The sequence below is a fragment of the Conger conger genome, chromosome 18, assembly GCF_963514075.1.
Source record: "Conger conger chromosome 18, fConCon1.1, whole genome shotgun sequence".
Lineage (NCBI taxonomy): Eukaryota > Metazoa > Chordata > Actinopteri > Anguilliformes > Congridae > Conger > Conger conger.
In genome coordinates this window covers 8,547,165-8,567,511 of record NC_083777.1, presented here as the reverse complement: position 1 = coordinate 8,567,511, position 20,347 = coordinate 8,547,165, and the positions used below count along the sequence as shown (strand labels likewise).

General features: G+C 41.9%; 1 protein-coding gene across 4 annotated transcripts; it reads left to right on the top strand.

Moving 5' to 3' along the window:
- Nucleotides 1-3,035: 3,035 nt before the first annotated feature.
- On the top strand, nucleotides 3,036-9,610 carry LOC133117884 (zinc finger protein Pegasus-like). 4 transcript variants are annotated; one of them, XM_061227386.1, is made up of 3 exons: nucleotides 3,036-3,781; nucleotides 4,531-4,713; nucleotides 5,338-9,610. In XM_061227386.1, exons 1-3 carry the CDS (start codon nucleotides 3,649-3,651, stop codon nucleotides 6,237-6,239), a joined length of 1,218 nt encoding a protein of 405 aa, XP_061083370.1. In that variant the 5' UTR covers nucleotides 3,036-3,648; the 3' UTR covers nucleotides 6,240-9,610. The 4 variants fall into 4 exon arrangements, with proteins under 4 accessions (XP_061083370.1, XP_061083372.1, XP_061083374.1 ...); XM_061227388.1 differs by having other exon boundaries at nucleotides 3,036-3,812; nucleotides 4,508-4,713; XM_061227387.1 differs by having other exon boundaries at nucleotides 3,697-3,797; nucleotides 4,429-4,713.
- Nucleotides 9,611-20,347: the final 10,737 nt, after the last annotated feature.

The window sequence follows — 20,347 nt, the reverse complement described above, 5'->3', positions numbered from 1 at the left end:
AATTTTACAGTAGTATACACGTAAAGATATAGTCCACATACACATGTGTAGAGAACAATAGGCAAACATACACAACATTATATGGAAAATTGTCACAATGATATAAAGATATAGCCTAAACAAAACCATTTTATGTAAAATCTAAATAAAAAATAAAGAAACCCCACAATGGACCATGTACAAAATCATCAGTTTATTATACTAATTCATCACATCCCACCCTCAGCATCATGCTGCAATGTGGTAGGCTGCAGAGCAAGAGTTCATTACAAAACAATATTTAAAATTTGACCACATAAAGTCATTACCTTTTAATTTTCTGATCTTTCGAAGTGCTGAGACTGGAGTATTAATGGCTGTTAATGTCAAACCAGGCTCCACGTGGCCTGCTTCTCTGCCCATTAATATATGTTGCCCTTTAACGCCAGTACATCATGAAGATGCCTGTCATTAATTAGGTTAACATGTATGAGATCTTGGCTAATTATTCTCACCGCATGGGAGTCATCGGAGTGTATTCTGTAATCTTAAATTAGTCATTAAACAGGTCAAAACACAAAGAAATCCTGTGTGTTCTTTGCAGGGAGTGGTATCAATCATCAGTTCAGTTTTTCCCCTCTGTAAAATTCATTTTCTGAAATCTTTGTTTTCAAGGTCCATGACTTTAAGGTGGGTTACTGTTATCGTCAAATCCAGGTAACCCAGTGAAACCGTATATCTGAACCAGAACAGTACTATTCTACCAACAGACACGGCAAGGACCTCCAATTAATCTTTTCCAACTGGCAAATTATTGTCACTGTGGATAAATTATTTAGAGTGAAGTCCCTCCTTTTGAAACCTGAGCATAATTAAATTGCAATAAAATAACATTAGCGGCGACAGGTCATTAGAAGGTGCCGTAATTGACTGCTCTGCTGGTCATAGCTCAACTCTGTGTAGGTTGGGTGTTACACCAACCCCGGGCCCTCATCTCCATGGCATTCATTAAAGAAAACACGGACGGCCATTGTGGCTTTGCATATGCTCAATTAATTAGGTCAGATAAGCTTTTGGCGATATCAAGCTACCACTTCTCTTACCACTATCAAATAACATTTTAAAAGATTAAAAAGACATCTGTGAAAAATCACATTTTTTACAAATTGGCTTTTGGTTCAGAGAGATGTGTAAGTATATCGTACAACAGAGATATATATTTTTTAAATGCTATTTTCAGAATCTGAACCAAATAAATTCTCCTTTGTTACATTGCAAATCTCCAGGACAAAACCATGCATCTAGCTCAGTATCAGCTGTTGATGACTGAGAGCTTTGGCTATAGTTTGGCATAACATGACACCTAGTGTCTGGAAAATAAACTGCAACTAGGTAGTAAAATAAGTTACTGAGCACATCAATTCTTAAAAAACATTATTTTGAAAAGGCTGTGACATGGATCCATGATAAATATACATAATGTTATTTTTTAGATCTTAGTATTTAGATTTTATTTATTTTTTATTTCTTCTAGATCTTAAAAAGGAAAATACGGATGTGGGCTGTTGGAAGGGAAAATCTAAATTACCTGTCCGTATTAAAGAAAACATTCAGCTGTAGCAATGTTGTGAATGGAAAGACATCAGCTGACATTGCAAGACTAAAGATCCTCCAATTCTAAGTAGTACAAACTAGTGCATGATGGGAGGTCTCTGTTCAGTGAACCAGCTGACCACAGTATACCAGCGCCTCAATCTGTTTTATTCTCAAACCCGAGGAAGAGGAACAGCATCAGGATGGCTGAACATGAGGAAAGTGAAAAGCCTGTTTACCTTTTTTTAAAATGTGCCTGAAAGAGCTTTGTGCAGATAATAATAAATTATACATTGTTAAAAAAGTGATTTCTTTTGGCAATTGCCTGTGATGTTTGGCGAGATCGCAGGACCATGGCTTCTATACTATAGTATTCCTAAACCTCACACTTAGCATTCAACTAACTGACAAGCAATAAAGATGTCTGCGTGTGCCATATACAGCTAGCTAGCTATAAAGCAGCAATGGAATTACAGTGCACCACCAGGGCAGTCTTCTTGGAAGTTGATCAGATACTCAATAGGAATAGAGGTTAGGACAGTGCATTTGAGAGAATGCATCACAAATACCAAATGAATGTAACAGAGAATTGGTAGGAGTTGTGGGTATTACACCTCACTGTTTACAGACATTGTGGAGACAGAAAAATAGCTGTGGTATATTATACTAAGAATTTGAACTTGTGCATCTTGGACAGTCAAAGACAATGACTAGTCAGGTATAAAAAACAATAATAATTCCTAATGTTAGATGCCATACGCAACTTTTTTTGTGCAGGAACATGAGAACAATATAGGCAACCCCACACACACACAATGCCCTGTTTGAATTGGTTAGTAACCTTAAAATCTTCTCAGTAAAATTCTTAGTAAAAACCTGTAATGGTTCTGCAAGTTGGCTATAAATAACTCTGATTAACTGAAGACAGCAGCCCTGAGAGCAGGGAAACTAAATTTCATGAATAGTTGCTAAATTGACCTGTCACTTCAATTAATTTTGTCCGTACTGTTCACTAGACTACCTGACAATAATATTCGAAATAATTCTACCTCTTCGGGGGGGGCGGTTCCCTCAATGCAATTTCCCCCAATAGTGCCCCATGCTCCCTCAATGTAAATAAATATCGTGTAGTTTAATGTAAATTCATTACAGGTAACAGCATAAACGACAATGAGAACGTCTCCTAAATGTAAAAGTGTTGTTTGACACATAACAAAAAAACTCCATATAAAGTGAAGCCTAGCTATAGCTATTGTTTTCCGTCCTGCGTGCCACTGTTGGCATGGTTACCTCGCACGCATGAACTGGAAGTTGCTCACAGGCTCGCTGTGTTCCCTTTCCTAGGGATGTCAATGTGTATCCTAAAAAGAAAGCTCTTCGTAACCCCGTAAAGAAAAATGAGGCGACTGTTCAATGAGTATTCAGACACAATACGAGTGAAACGTATTAAAACTGTGGCAAAAACGACTTCTTGTTGGCTATCATCGCTACCAGGTCGACAGCCTAAATGTAGGAACGTTTATTGCTGCCCTGCTCCTTCCAAAAGCGGTATTTTTTTGTTGTTACACTGAACTTTTACATTTGCTAGCCCGGTACTGATAGTAAGGAACAGTAGACGTTTTGGATCATCTTAACGCCCCGTATCTCGGTCAATCTGCAATACTTAGGATGTTTGCTAGCGAGGCTACTTAGATAGCAATACAAGGCAGATACACTCGCAGACTGGCTGGCCAAAATTTGCGGCTAAAGTGCTAACGTTAGCGTGCTTGTTGTGCTCCTCGCGACAAGCTAACGTTAGCTAACCAGTTAACTTGTTTGGTCCGACTGTTGGCGAGGTATTTTCATTTTGCGCCTCTTTAAAATGTCTAGATAGCTAGCAGCAAACGCATAACTTTGGGTTAGCAAGCTATCATTGTTAGCGGCTATCTTGCCTACCTATGAAACGGTAGCAGCTGACTGACTGACTGATTGACTACATCGAGTCATTTCTTCTCAGTGCAAACCCTTTCCTCCATATATTCCGTGTATTACGGAGCAAGACAAGGAGACACTACCAGTGTGCACAACGATTGCAGGATGGGCGAGAAGAAGCCAGAGACGTTGGACTTTGTCAAGGATTTTCAAGAGTACCTCACGCAGCAGACCCAACATGTAAATATGATCTCAGGTTCCGTCGGCGTCGATAAGGAAGCGGAGGTGCTCCAGGGCGGTACGGATCTCTCAATGTTGAGTACATTTTCGTGAAATTATAGCCGTTGCTAACGTTACCAAATCATTTGATGTGGTATGGCTTGCTTGTTTCTCCTCGCTATAAGTTTAAACTAAGTTATCAGTTTGTTTCAGTTTGTGTGTGATGCTAAATTGATATCTCACTTAGTGACACTGTTGCAACTGGGTTCATCCGGCATCGACAGCAATCACAGCACTGGTCCTTTCATCGTTGTCTTTTAGCTAGCCTTTCGCGCTCCAGTCCTGTGTTATCCTAACAGTTAGCCTTTTCCCGTTTGTCTCACAGTCAGTGAACTTTGGCATACTGTAATCATCACTGTGAAATCGTGGTTGTTGTGGGAGTGTTGGTTACCGGTTTCTATACGGAAAATATGGAGTCTGTATTTTCCTTTTGACAATTGATGTTTTCAACACAGTCCACGCAAAGTAAGGCCAGCCATCTGATAACGTTTCAAATGGTGTTCTTCACAAATATAAATCTAGCGTATTAGACAAGTTACATTTTCCTAATGACTCCTCCCATTAAGCCAAGCCACTGTTCTTACAGGAGAAGATGGGGGCATCAAAAGTTGACCTTGTGACCAAGTATGCTGTTCAGCATCACATGCGAGCGGAATTATGTTCCAGGTCTGCAGTCAGATCCCCCTGGAATGCAGGCAGAGCCAGGCGATGGGTGTGTTGCCGATGGTACCGGTGTAGGGCACAGACCTATGTTCTGTTTACCGGCAGCCGGTACCGAGACCGACCAGAACAGGCTGGACCATGCTTCGGTGGAGGTTTCCCTGGACGACGGCTCGGGGCTGCTGGTTGACAGCTTTGAGAGGACGTACGATGGAAAACTCAAGTGCCGCTACTGTAATTACGCTAGCAAGGGGACTGCCCGACTCATCGAGCACATCCGTATACACACAGGTATAACACAACTGCCGACATCCGTATACACACAGGTATAACACAACTGCCTACATCCGTATACACACAGGTATAACACAACTGCCTACATCCGTATACACACAGGTATAACACAACTGCCTACATCTGTATACACACATGTATAACCCAACAGCCCACATCCGTACACACACAGGTATAACGCAACAGCCCACATCCGTACACACACAGGTATAACCCAACTGCCCACATCCGTATACACACCGGTATAACACAACTGCCCACATCCGTATACACACAGGTATAACACAACAGTCCACATCCGTATATACACAGGTATAACACAGCAGCCCACATCCGTATACACACAGGTATAACACAACAACCCACATCCGTATTCACATAGGCTTAATTTTGTACCTGAATATTGTTTGTATTTACCCTGCTTTCGGCACCCAGATACGTTGTTTTGATACTTTACAAAAAAAAATGAAAACAATTAAGCCACCAAATATTTCTTACTATTACTACTAAAAATAAATAATGCACTTATTTTATTAAGTGCCTTTCCCAGGCTCAATTGACCTGTGACTAAACACCGTTTGGTAAATAATTCCTGTCCTTTCTCTTTGCTTTGCTGAAAAGGAGAGAAGCCCCATCGGTGCCACCTCTGCCCGTTCGCCTCGGCGTACGAGCGCCACCTGGAGGCGCACATGCGCTCGCACACGGGCGAGAAGCCCTACAAGTGCGAGCTGTGCTCCTTCCGCTGCAGCGACCGCAGCAACCTGTCGCACCACCGGCGCCGCCGGCACAAGCTGCTGCCCATGAAGGGCGCGCGCTCGGCGCTGGCGGGCAGGAAGATGCTGGGCGTGCTGCAGAGGAAGTCCGGCTCGCTGGGCTACGGCCGCCGGCTCCTCCTGGGCTACGGCCCGCCCTCGGCGGCCGGCCCCAAGGCCGACTACCTCGGCCACTTCCCCCCGGACCTGCCGCAGCTGCACCCGGAGCCGCGGGACGGCGGAGGGGGCGACGCCTCGCGCCTGGACGCCGTGTCCGACAACCCGCTGACCCAGCTGTCCACGCTGGCGGGCCAGCTGGCCAGCCTGCCGGCCGACGCCCGGGCGCCCGTTTCCCCGGAGACGGGGTCGTGCCGCGACGAGAAGCCCTTCCTCCTCTGCCAGCCGGCCGCCGCCCCCGTATCGGCCGGCTCCGCCCAGGCCGCCTCCCCCGCCAGCCCTGAGCCCCGCCCACCCCCCGCCAGTAACTACAGCCCCGGGGCGGGGCCCTGCAGTGAGCAGAGCGCCCACACCAGCACCCCCAGTGTGAGCAACAGCCAGCCCAGTACCCCAGCGCCTGCCCTGAGCAGTCAGGACCTGCAGCTGCTGCAACACTGCCAGCACTGCGACACGTACTTCGCCGACAACATCCTCTACACCATCCACATGGGCTGCCATGGCTACGAGAACCCCTTCCAGTGCAACATCTGCGGGTGCAAGTGCAGGAACAAGTACGACTTCGCCTGTCACTTTGCCAGGGGCCAACACAAGTAATGACAGGGGTTTTGTTTGTGTGTTTGTTTGTTTTTATCTCTAGTGGACTTTGAGTTAGCGTGGAAAGTCTGGACTGGTTTGGAGTGGGAGAGGGAGCGGGCATGGTGATTTGTTGTTTTTAATGACATTTTGAAGATCTTACAGAAATGTCACCGAAACCTCTGTCACGGCAACCTACTCTGTGACATCAGTTTTATGTCTGCACCTGCGTGCGGGGACGAGTTAGTTCTGTATCCACTCATGTGCACAGGGGATAACCACTTGCTTGCCTAAGCTGACTTGTCAACGTTTATTTTCAACGTTTTCTGATTTAGTAGTCAGCTAATAGGCCACCTTGGACCTGAAAAGCAAATTCTGCTAACATACGCTAGACTGCACACCATAAAATAAACAAGTGCTTTTAGATTGAGACATTTGCTGGCTAGCAGATCATACATGTGATTTTTATATTTGATCATTTATGTTTTTTATTGTTTTGTTAAGCATTCAAAAGCCAAGTTATGTTATGAGGATACTGCCTTTGCTAGCCAGGTTTGGCTATTTTACGGTTTTGAAATGAAAAGACCCTTCAATCAATGGCACTGCCAGTGGAAGAAAATGTCTTAAAACTATACAGTTGTGTGAAATCCGTGACCCCCCATGGGAGTCCTTGTTGTACCACAAACCCACCAGTGTTGCCAGTGTGATGATGACACATATAAGTTGTAATTATTGTAAACATGTAAGAACTGAAGCAGAAGGATTTCTATCTTAAGTGGATCTTAGCCTAGTTGTGGTTGTCTACACTGTAGGCTACACTGTTTCTTTATGTATTTATATTTATTGCATATGTTACCTTTTGTCTTACTGAATTTATTTAATTTATTAGGGGTGCTATCTCAGCAGTTGACTCTTTTAAAGTCAAAATGTAATTAAAGCTATTTATGACCTCATGCCATTAGGACCTAGGTTACGGCATCTTTGCTGTCTTACCGTCTTTACTGTCTTAAAGTCGTACCAATGGTAATATAGACACCATCTTTACTTGGCCAGAGTGTTTTACTCCCTTACCTGCAGTGTTTGTTTAAGGATACCATTAGAGCCCTTCTGCTGTCTGCCAAAACATTTCTGAGATATTGTTGCCATAGTTGTGGCCTTTCTGATGTCACTGTAAAGCACTTTAATGTCTTATGTGTTACTTTGGGTGTGAAAGAAGTATCATAGTATCGTTTCTTAGACTTGGGCAATTAGAAAATGTCTCATTGAAAGTGATTAGCAAATGTGTGTGAGCCGGTTAGCCCAGCATTGGGACATTTTAATACATAATCAAGTACTTTTAATACATAATCACTTTAAGGTCAAAGAGTTCTTCACTGAAATTGTATTTAATTCCTTTTAATAATTTAAATTACATTCCATCAGAATTGACAGAGCGTGCCAGAACCATAGTTAATTGGTGAGAGTTTTGAGTACTTTGCACATATATTAATTTATACAGTCTTAGGCACCCTATATCTTCATTTAAATTTTTATGTAGTCTTAGATATTTTTTTGCATTCTGCACTAGTGTCAGCACAAAAGAGCAAATCTGATATTTCCAAAAAACAAAAAATATTTGTTAGTTGCATTTTTGCATTTAAGTAATAGCCTACCAGTTTTCAGATAAAGACTTGATCAAGGCTGTCTGGGATTACCTGGACAGCCAGAAGCAAACTTCTGCAGAAGAACTGTGGCAAATTCTCAAATATGTTTGGTACAACCAGTTTTTCTTATAAAACTGCAGGGCAGTGTACCTAAGATAACTGAGGCAGTTTTAAAAGGCAAATGGTTGTCACAACAAATATTGATTTAATTTACCTTTTACCTGTTCACTGCTCTTTATAGTAATATTTTTTTATATTTATAACAGTTTATTTCCTTATTTTTTGACAGAAAAAACATGTGCCCAAGACTTTTGCACAGCACTGTATATTCATGAAATGTTATTTTTACTAAAAGTAGCTTTGTCTACAGTGGTGTGAAAATGTATTTGGCCTTGTCCAACAGCTGTGCAGATAATATCATGGCTATACTGGGGCTTGAACCACCAACCTTCCAGGCCTTTAGGCTTAATGCTAAAGGTCGTGCGACCAGTTTTTAAGACTCACTGGGCAAGGTGATTTGGTAGCTTCATAAAAAAGAAAAAAGATAATTAAATTAAATGCTAATTTAAAAATGTGTTTTGTGTTTACCCTTTTTCTGAAACCATTCTGTGTGAAAAATACAATATAATAGAGGAAAACAGAAATGGGGCTCTTTTCATATCTTAACCACCAGTCAAAAAGCATGATTCACCCAACACTAAATGCCTGATCTAGGGAAACTTGTGCATTGTATGTACAGTAAATTGCAAGTTATGCAATTGCCCCCTTTAAATGAACGAGGCACGCTGTTGAGATGGCACATTTGAGTATTAGAGCAAGCCACAGCTCATGTTCCATGAAAATGTTTTTGTGGGATTTAGGCATGCTCACACAAAAATGCAGTGCCCAGTGTTCATAGTTCAGACAGTCAGCTTTCATTTGAGGGTATTTTCATACATATCGGATAAACCGCTTAGAAATGACGGCACCTTCTGTACATGGTATGTTTACTTTTGTTAACTGCTGTTATTTGAGCATTTAGGACATTTCTGTGGGCTTGAATGTGTCTGCTCATTGTCCTCTGGCCTCTCATTAAGAAGGTATGTTGTCCACAGAGCTGCTGCTCACTGGATGTTTTTTGTTGCACCGTTCTCTTTAAACTGTTGTGACTGGTGCATAAAAAACCCCAGGAGGACAGCTGTTTCTGAACCACCATGTCTGGCACAGGCAATCTGCCCTGGTCAAAGTCACTTAAATCACCTGTCTTGCGTTTTTCTTATGTTTGGCCAAACAACAATGAGCTATCTTCACTGTGTCTGCATGATTGAGTTGTAGCCACATCATTTTGTGTTTGAAGGAGCAGGTGTACCTAATAAAGTGTACACAAACTTTCAAAATGAATTGTCTCTGTAATGTTCATGAGAGCATTCATACTTGCTCTTTGAAGTCCACAGTCTTAGGACACATTTGAAATGTGTTTTGTGATTGTGTTGAGACTGTTAGCTCTGATATGTTAGTTTGGTTGTGTCCTAACCACTCTAAAAACAGCCTTCGTGCAGAATAGTACCACCACAACTGTACACTTTACATGTATTTTCATTTTACTTTGATTGTACCAGGTTTGCTGTGGTTTCTATTTTTGTTACACTTGCCTTAAGGTGGATACATGCTAGAAAATGCAATTTAAGCTCAGTGTTGTGGAAATGCAGTTTGTGTGACTGTAACCCTACTTAATTTAATTTAAGTGTAATTAAACTTTTTTATGATGTATCTGGCCACTGTCTTCACTGCCACGTTTGTTTGAGTGTCCTAGAGTGATTGCCTTCGGAGGTAACTGCAGACATTAAATACACAATCACATGTATACTGGATTTGTTTAGTGGTCATGGTTTCATTTTTACACACTGGTCCACTGCCACCACAGTATGAGCTATAAAACTCTACCCCCCCATAAACTGCTGGTTTTGAGCAGAACTGGTCAAAGTCTGTTCAAAGGTACCTATTTGCGAAAGCAAGTTTCATCTACCAATTTCATGTCTGGCAATTCATAATATTAGCTGATTTGATTGCCTAGAACTACCCTATAAGCCTGCATAATATCATATGGAAAAATGTTGGTGTTCTGTTTCTGTTGATCAGTAATGACAAAAGAATATAGAATAGTCTTTGGGAATGCTTTTAATTTAATGTAGTACAAGTCAGCTTTCATATTTAGAATTTTCATAATGCAGCTTTGATTGGGGTGCAAAGGCTAAATCTGGAGAAAGAGAGACTTTTGGGGGAACGGCAAGGTGCCTCACACCTCTGTCTGGACCACGCCTTCTTCAGGAAGCCCCACCTCTGGCTTTTTAAGATCTGAGGATGGAAAGGAAGTTGCCCAGAGAGCTGTTAAAGGTAGTTAATGAAAAGCCTGTCACTGTCGGTGTAGCAATGCAGGTTATTCTATTTTTTTGGCTCTGCATGTGAACTAAACTGGTCTGACACACTGACAGAGAGGCTCATGGGAATTGGGCGGGTTACCTCTGAGCTGGATGGGACCCAGGGTGACGGTGGCGGTCTCCGTGTTGGCGGTTGACCTGAGGCTCCTGGTCTTGCGCATGCGGCACCCCTGGCTGCAGCGGGAGTTGTAGTCGTTGGCCCTGCATACGGCCACCTTGCACTGCAGGTAGACCGCGGAGTGGCTGCGCAGGAACACAAAAGCCTGGAAGCGGAACTGGGCCACGTCCCTAGTGCCGCTGGAATACTGGTAATAGGTGCTGTCCCTCCGGCAGCTGTTGAGAAAGAGCCATGACCTTACACACCTTATCTGGGATATAAGGAAAACCTGCCCTGGGGCTCTCCCTAAGGTCATCTTCACACCAGATCTGGGTCAAATATGTAATTGTTTCGAATTCAAGCACTTGTCTGTGCTCAAATGATCTAACCAAGTGCAATTGAGCCAACCAAGAGCACCATTTTCAATTGTTTAATTTCTTTTACATTTATTTCATAGTTTCCAATATACCAGACATGAGCCATAAAACATAGACCAGTATTTGAATTCAATTAAATTATGTAATCAACCCAGAGGCACCTAGTGGCTAAGGTACATCACTGCGAATTAGGTTTGTGGTTCAAGCCCCGTTGTAACCACGATAATATCCGCACAGCAAATATCCAAGGGGATTAACCCCACATTGCTCTCCCCAGCCTAAGTCACTTGAGATAAAAGTGCCAGCTACAGGTGCATCTAAAAAAATTTGAATATCGTAGAAAAGTTCTTTTAAATTTTATTGAAAAAGTGAAACTTTCATATATTCTAGATTGATTAAACAAAGTTTCAAAATTGAAACTCTTGATGATTACGCTAACAGCTAATGAAAATAAAAAATCCAGTACCTGAAAATATTAGAATCAAAAAAAGGATTTATAATACAGAAATGTTGACCTTCTGAAAAGTATGTTCTCACTCAATACTTGGTCGTGCAATTATGGGGAAGACTGCTGACTTGACTCAATGTGGAGGGTAAGCCACAGATGGTCATTGCTGAAAGGGTTGGCTGTTCGCAGAGTGCTGGATCAAAGCATATTCATGGAAAATTGACTGGAAGGGAAAGCTGTGGTAGGAAAAGGTGCAGAAGTGACAGGGATGACCGCAGCCTTGATGAGGATCACAAGGAGATTATTCACAAGATTCATGATGGAACTCATTTGTAAAATTATCAAGCTGTAACAGTGGAATATTCTGGAAGGTCACAACTGCCTTACCCGTTGCGGACCAGGTCGTAGGACCTGGTATGGAAATCGTGCGGGGAGGGTGAGGCCACGCAGGTGTCCAGGAACAGAACCAGGCTGCTGTCCGACCTCCTCAGCTTCACCTGCACGTACAGGTACTGGTTGAGGGTGACGACGTAGGGAGAGTCGTACACAGGGTAGTAGAAGTTTCCGGAGGTGAAGAAGCCCATGGTGAGGTTGAATCTGCCGCTCCCCGTGATGTTCCCCGCTTCATCCTCTCGCGCCACGTACATGATCTGCGCTGTGGAGTCCTGCTCCATTCTGCACAGAACCTGCAGCGTGAAGTGAGACTGGCGCGTGATCTCACCCGACTGAGACCGGTACGCCCGCACGCCATTGGTGTACACAATCCTCCCATTGCGGAACTGTTGACAAAAAGATTCATTCTTTATTCTTCATCCTTTTTTTGCAAATCCAAAAGAAACCCCACAAAACTAACAAACACATGCTATAACCATGTATCAAAGCATGAGCTATACAGTAGAATTGTGTTCACTGCTCTAGCCCAAAATGAAAAGAAAGTTTCACAAATATCTGAGTGAGAAATGATAAAAATATGCACCTCACGTCTGGTTCCGCAGGTGTTCAGCGCAAAGCTAAAAACCACCTGACTGGACGACACACTCGGACGGCAGTACTGGTCATTCACATACAGATCATAACCACTGTACCCCACCGATGTGAGATATGACGTCTGGATGACTATATTCATGTTGTCTGAGGCACAGTCCACCCGACCTAAAAGTAAAGATGTGACTGAGATTCTGGATTCCTGCTCAACTTGGTAGATGATTTCCAAGTTGCTTAAAAAGCAACAAGGGCAGAAAATCTTGTCACCACTTTATGCTAATATATATATGCATTATAATAACACTTCATGAAATAGATGGAAATTTGTGCTAGTGAGACAAATGATATCCTAATGCACCATAGATTCTCATAGAGGAGAATTTGGCAAATGTTTGCAAAGACAGAGATTGTCAGAGTATCATATACACTGATGAGCCAAAACATTATGACCACTCACAGATGAAGCGAATAACGTTGATTATCTTGCAGCAACGGCACATGTCAAGGTCTGGGATATATTAGGCAGGAAGCGGACAGTTGGTTCTCGTAGGCAACATGTTGGATGTTGGAGAAATAGGCAGAAGCAAAGACCTACAGTACTGTGGCACCAGTGGTAGAAAATGTTATTGATGGTTACAGGAGGAATGTGTCACAACACACACTGCATCGCACCCTGCTGCTTATGGGGCTGCGTAGCCACAGACCCGTCCGAGCGCCCATGCTAACAATGGGCACGCAAGCTTGGGAACTGGATTTTGGAGCAACGGAAGAAGGTTGCCTGGTCGGATGAGTCCCGTTTTCTTTTATATCATGTAGATGGCCGGTACACGTTTGGGGAAGGGATGGCATCAGGATGTGCTGTGGGAAGAATGGGTAATGTTCTCCTTAGTCTGGGTATTCATGTGAACATCGACTTCTCATGTGCCACCTACCTAAACATTGCTGCGGATCAGGTACACCCCTTCATAGCAACGGTATTCCCCGATGGCAGTGGCCTCCTTCAGCAGGATAATGCACCCTGCCACACTGCATGCATTTTTCGGAGGATCTTTAAAGGATCTGCTGCTAACGTCTTGATTCCATATACCACAGGACACCTTCAGAGGTCTTGTAGAGTCCATGCCTTGGTGGGTTTTGGCAGCATGCAGAAGACCAACAGTATATTAGGTCATAATGTATTGGCTCATTGTTTTAGATTTTCACGGTAAAAATCTTGCATGCCTTTAATTATATTATATTGACAAAAAAAGTGGTGCATTTTAGTTAATGGATAAGATTAGGATGCAGCAACTGAAGCTAGTTCAGTGTTACAACTCACTGACACTGAACATGAAGTCAAGCCAAAAGTAGCAAATATATCTTGGGCAGAAATAGTACATTTTAAACAACCCAAGAGTTCTCCAAAACAACAAACTTCAGCACTGCACTAGTGATTCGGGCGGAGAGACCTGCGCTGTCAGAGAGAGAGCTGGTGTAGTCCGCTCTGAAGCCCCTGCTAACCACCGATCTGTCACTGCGGAAGAGGACTGTCAGGTAGTTGGAAGAGGAGTGGAAGTAGTCCGTGATGTTGTTGTAGCAGATCTTTCCAAGGGGCTGGGAGCTCAGGGACGGTCCGTCATACACCATGATGTAGTCGCAGCTGCAGCAGTTCTCCAGTCTGAAGTACGTAAAATAAACTTTACACACTATTTCAGGAATGTTTTGAGGCCACAGAGTGCTTAACAGTAACACAATAATGTCAGGAACCGGGAAAGAGGAAGAGCAGACCCAGGGATAACGTGAAAAAGGAGGCTTTAATGAGAGGGAAGACCCAATACGTAAAAATTCTAAAAACTTCTAAAAAAAATTTCAAAAACCAAGGAGACAGACCAAAACAGCGAAAGTACAAATCCGAAATCCAAAAACACAGAAAGTCAAAACAGGCAAATATAAAAAACCAGAGAATCCAAAAATCACTGCACAGAAAATGGGCAGCAGAATATGGCTAGAACCAGGGAAAAGGAATACAAGGGTGGACTCGAAAAATGGGACAAGACAAACTCCCAATGGGAAACTGAAAAAGGACAGGTTTAAATAGAACACTGATAAACAGAAAGCGAGAAACAGGTGAGAGACATGACAGAATGACAGGAAGGAACTACATATAAGGAGTGGGAGGTGGAGACAACAAACAGAGAACAGGTGAGATGAATGAGTGGGAATGAATGGGAAGACAGAGAGACTACGGAAAGCACAGAGGGTAACAAGAGGTGAAAATGCTGGGGACTTAGACAGAAAATGGGAAACAGAAACACAGATGGCCAAAAGGGCACAGACATGACACCATAAAACATAATGAAACTAATTACATTCACAGTTAAACAAACAAAAACAATCATAGATCAAGCTTTGCATATTGTAGGCCTGAGAATCCCATTCACATTTGAATATGTGCACAAATACTCGACACTGAACACTATAAACGTCATCACGACAATGAACTCAATAAAATGTATAACATAACACTAGTCAATTGCCATGGGTCCATTTCTGTAATTCTAAAGCAGGAGTTCTGACTCAACTCCTTGACCTACGGGCCGCAGTGTCTGCAGGTATTCACTCCGACCGTGCGCTACACCGCCTGATTTCACTAATTACGGTCACGGTCGAAGCGAATGCCTGCAGACACTGAGGTCCAGCAGGGCGTGGAGTTGAGTAGCGCTGTTCTCTTACTTACTGTATGTCAGTGATTGTTAAAAATACTTGTTGTCCGGGTGGAGCTGAAATGTACCACATGCAGTAAGAATTGTCATAGTAATAGCTGGGGTAGTAAGGACTGGAGAATGTTCCGGCGCCATAAAGATTTCCTCCGCATTGGGCATCAATTCCTGCAAAAGGAATGGTACAATTGTGTATTTTATCACTCAGTGACAACTGCCATCTTGGATTTCAAGGTCAAGGTGACCTGCAATGCAAAAACACCCTCAACCATTGTATTTGTTGATTTGATATTAATTGGGAATAAAATCACATTCATATTTCTGGTTCAACAGACACAGTCGATCTTCCCTATCAGTGATGGCCCCATGGATGGATTTCAAGGTTTAGATGACCGGAAATGCTAAACCAACCACACAGTTGTATTTTATGACCCAACATTAGTGGGAAAAAACACTTACTGACCCCTTACGTTTCACCAGAATTTGGGCCAGAGTGTTTTTTTTGCATTCATTCCTTTTTTAAAGATGTTAAAGATGTTTGATATTTATCATATAATCACATATTCGATGGGTCTTCATAGTCAACGAAAGAAATCCCCAGGGGAAATACCTTCTGTTATTGGCCATTGTGGTGGTGGTGGCTGTGTTATTGTTGGCGATACTGTTGCTGGCTGTGGTGGTGCTGTTGTAAAGCAGTAGTCTGTAGTCTGTAGTTCTGAAGAGGAGGAGAAAGAGCAGAAATCTGTGAGATGTCATTTCATTAAATACTTTAGCTCTTTAGAAACCAGCATAATTCCTCCACACAACCAACATCTAACATAGGTTTTATTTTGTAATGTTTTGCTGAAAATTCTCAGAATCTATTTGCTTTTTCATCAGCATCGAAAGAGTTGCAGTCCTTCGTTTAATTCCATTAATTTACCAGTGACTTAAATTACATTACATTACATTCATTCAGAAGATGCTTGCTCTGATCCATATAAACTTATGATGAAAGAGAACATAATTGAATCCACTTATGTGAGCTACAGTACCGTGCCAGACTTGGCTAATAACATCCGCAGGCATTCAATATGTACGATATCAATATAATACTATAGAATAAAATCAATATGGAATGCTAAAATAAAATTAGCATCAATACATATTACCAATAACATATTCATTCATTCATTCATTCATTCATTATCCTAACCCACTTATCCTGAACATGGTCACGGGGGGCTGGAGCCTATCACAGCATACATTGGGCGAAAGGCAGGAATACACCCTGGATAGGTCACCAGTCCATCGCAGGGCACACACACCATTCACTCACACACTCATACCTATGGGCAATTTAGACTCTCCAATCAGCCTATCCTGCATGTCTTTGGACTGTGGGAGGAAACCGGAGTACCCGGAGGAAACCCACACAAACACAGGGAGAACATGCAAACTCCACACAGAGAGGCCCCGGCCGACGGGGATTCGAACCCAGGACCTCCTTGCTGTGAGGCGGCAGTGCTACCCACTGCACCATCCGTGCCGCCCCCAATAACATATAATATTAATAATTTATTATTGATAACATATGCAGTAATATTATGTCTCACAGATGTATTTGGCCAAAGTCTGGAAAACAAGTGCTTTTCCCCTTTGAGATCCCTCATGGATATTTCTCTGAATTAATTTGATCGACTTTTATCTTTCTCTCATCTCTGTGTAACAGTCAGTCAGTCCTGTGAGAGGTTAGCACAGTTGTCGGTCTGTTTGGAGACGTACAGTTGAAGTCAGGGCAGCAGTTCTCATAGTCATGGCAGTAGCTGGCACAGGAGCAGCCTCCTACACCAAAGCCACAGTTGTTCCTACAGGTTTCATAGACCGTTGGTGGAACTGTTGAGAAAACTAGAAGAGGTACAAATTAACGCTCATCCAAACCAAAGCAGACATAGCAGTTCAAAATCAGTGCTAGACAACCCTGAGAGTTACAAGATCTGCTGACTAGCGTTCTTCTTAAAGATCCATATACAGTTAAGGCCAAATAATTAATGTGGTGTGAGTTTACTATGTAATCTGTCATTTTAACCGATCAAATGCTAAATAATCAACATATTTAGCTACCGCTGCTCTACATGAACACTGAAATGCTAGCTAAGTCAATACATTATCATATAAGTTCATCCTGCCTCATGATAATTCAGGAATCCTGTGGTCAACTACAAAAACACCTGCAGAAGATTCACTTCACAGTTTGATCTGAATTGTCACATGCTGCATCAGGGGTCATGCTTAGAACGTGTCAACACAGAAGAGGATGTAAAAAATCAAATTCTGTTATTTAAACTTCAATGCCATATCAATAATAAATGAATTAAGTAGCCATTCTCTCAAGAATTTGTTCTTCATTGCCAATAGGGCAGCAAAAGAAATTCAGCATGTTAAAAATGCATCTATTATTGAGCTTTGGTTGATAATGAAGTGAAAATGACTGTCGACATCAGTATAATGGGCAATACAGTGCGTGCGCCAATGTGATAAGTTAATTCATTGGGGCAATTGGATGACACAACATACATGCACTAGATAGCTCATGGAATTCATGTAAAGTAGCTTAATCATAGTCACCTGAACCTCGTTGATTTTGTATATATACATATAGTCTAGCAGTTTAGCTGCTAAAAAGGAAGAATTGTGTACTTTATGATACAAGCGCCAAACTTGACTCAAATTTGATTTGTAAAAGGTGCAGATATGGATTTATAAAATATTTCAGCCCCTGAGGACAATGGTGGCCATTTTTCAAAATGGCAGCCAATTGGAATTGAGTGAAATGGTGAGTGTCCAGGTTTCCCTGGTCCTTAGAGAAACAAAAACATAAAATGTGAAATGCTAAACTTCATCAGAAATTTGGTAAAAATAAATTGGACAAAAATACTTTCCCCTGGAGAAATACCTGGTCCTGGCATGGACTCTGGAATAGATGTTTGTATTGCTGGTGAGGACATTGGAAAGCAGTAATCTGCGTGAAGAGGAGGAGAAAGAGCAGAAAGCAAACCAAATGAGAAATAACTTCATGAAAATTCTCAGAATTGGTCAGAATCTGAACAGTGCAGTGCTTAATTGAATCCATCCATCCATCCAATATCTTAACCCGCTTATCCTGAACAGGGTCACAGGGGGGCTGGAGCCTATCCCAGCATACATTGGGCGAAAGGCAGGAATACACCCTGGACGGGTCACCAGTCCATCGCAGGGCACACACACCATTCACTCACACACTCATACCTACGGGCAATTTAGACTCTCCAATCAGCCTAACCTGCATGTCTTTGGACTGTGGGAGGAAACCGGAGTACCCGGAGGAAACCCACGCAGGCACGGGGAGAACATGCAAACTCCACACAGTCTGACGGGGATTCGAACCCAGGACTTCCTCGCTGTGAGGCAGCAGTGCTAACCACTGCACCAGCTTAATTGAATTACAATAATTAACATTCCAATTCATTCATTGGCTGTATAATCCTTTCGTAATAGTACCGTAGTAATCATGGCAGCAGTTTCCATAGAGACTACAGTCGCTGACACAGGAACAGTCTCCATCAAAGTTTCCGCAGTTGTCCCAACAGGATTCAGAGACTGCAGGTTCTGAAGAAAATAGAATGCTTGAAAAGTTACTTTTCACTGATTTATCATTATTGTCATAATGTGAAGTCCATGTGGTATTTCAGGTCTATTGGGCAGTGATACGTTTATTTAGCAACGCGTATTCCCAAATAGCCTAGTTAACCCACTTAATCCCACTGGTCATAAAATACATTTGGTCTCATTAGTTTCTAAATTTCTTCAAATTTTGTTACTCATCTTTTACTGGTTGTGGAAAATTTTGACTATAATTGATTGATTGCCATAATTTCATATCATTTCATATTATTGGTCATATGGCCCAAAACACTGCAGTCCTGCCAAATGAACCAACATATTAACACATATAATCGTATTCAATATCACAAGATATTCAAGAAATAAGATATTACATGGGATATTATATACAGTATTTTATAAGCAAGTTACTGTATATTGTGGTCAACTCTGATTGAACACAATATATGATGTTTCCAATATCTCCACAGGTACAGTAGAATACAAAATTCAAATTACCATTCACAAAATTCAAATAAAATAGCCTTCAGATGTACATTCAGACAGAGACTTGACAGAGATCCTTCTAATATACTAAAATAGTCATACAGTACTGTGCAGAAGTCTTAGGCACCCTAGACTTTAACACATTTGAGATCTCAAAAGATTAATTTTCCAAAAGATTTACATTACATTATTACATTGTTATTGGCATAAAGTACATATTACTGTAAGCAATTTACTAATTTTGACATAAAAACTTGATCAAGGCTGTCTGAGATCAGAAGCAAGGACCCAACCAAAGTCTGCAGAAGAACTGTGGCAAGTTCTCCAACATGCTTGGAACAACCTCTCTGCTGATTGTCTTATAGAACTGCAGGACAGTGTTGGCTATCTCAGAGTGATGCAGTTTTAACGCCGAAGGGTGGTCACAAAAAATATTTATTTGATTCAGTTTTTAACTATTCTGCCAAATTAAAATGTAATGTATAATGTATAGTACGTTTATTTTAGACCTTTCATTGAATTATTTTTTGAAAGGATCTTATCTCTACAGAATGTTATACAGGTGCCTAAGACTTTTGTACAGTACTGTACATACAGTATAAAGTATACATACAGTCATATGTATATCACACACACATGTCCCCTCATAGTAGTAAGTATGATCATCAAGATATTAAAGTTGAAAAAGTTATATTTGAAGTGAAAAAAGGCACCTTGTCCCCTCCCGACAGCCAGCAGAGAGCAGAGAAGAAAGGTGATGGTTCTGATCTCCATATTTCAGACTCCTTGACCTGTTTCTCTGCTCCACTGACTTATATACCGAATGCCAACCCTTAAATGGGTGTGTGGAAAGGGCTCTGCTGGACATGCAGTCGTTAAAAAGTCTCGTCATGCATTTACCGAACAGGGCACTCAGGAGTTTTACACAACAGCTTCGCTTCAAAGACGATGGAAATTTACACTCAGTGAGCACTTTTAGGTATTTATTAGACTTTTTAAACTTATTGGTCTTCTGCCGCTGTAGCCAATCCACTTAAGAGGTTTGACGCGTTGTGTTCAGAGATGCTCTTCTGCATACCACTGTTATAATGTGTGGCTATTTGTGTTACTGTCACCTTCCTGTCAGCTTTAACCAGTCTGGCCCTTCTCCTCTGATCTCTCTCATTAACGAAGCCTGCTGCTCACTGGATGTTTTTTGCACCATTCTCCGCAAACTCTAAGACTGTTGTACATGAAAATCCCAGGAGATCAGTAGTGTCTGAGACTACCCTGTCTGGCACCAACAATCATTCCATGGTCAAAGTCACTTAGATCACGTTTATTTCCCATTCTGACA

Bases quoted from the DNA above. Each gene is read 5' to 3' on its own strand.
- LOC133117884 (XM_061227388.1), top strand. From the start codon at position 3,649: ATGGGCGAGAAGAAGCCAGAGACGTTGGACTTTGTCAAGGATTTTCAA. The intron at 3,813-4,507 runs GTGAAATTATAG...TGTAGGGCACAG, and splicing joins TCAATGTTGAGTACATTTTC to ACCTATGTTCTGTTTACCGG. The intron at 4,714-5,337 runs GTATAACACAAC...TTTGCTGAAAAG, and splicing joins GCACATCCGTATACACACAG to GAGAGAAGCCCCATCGGTGC.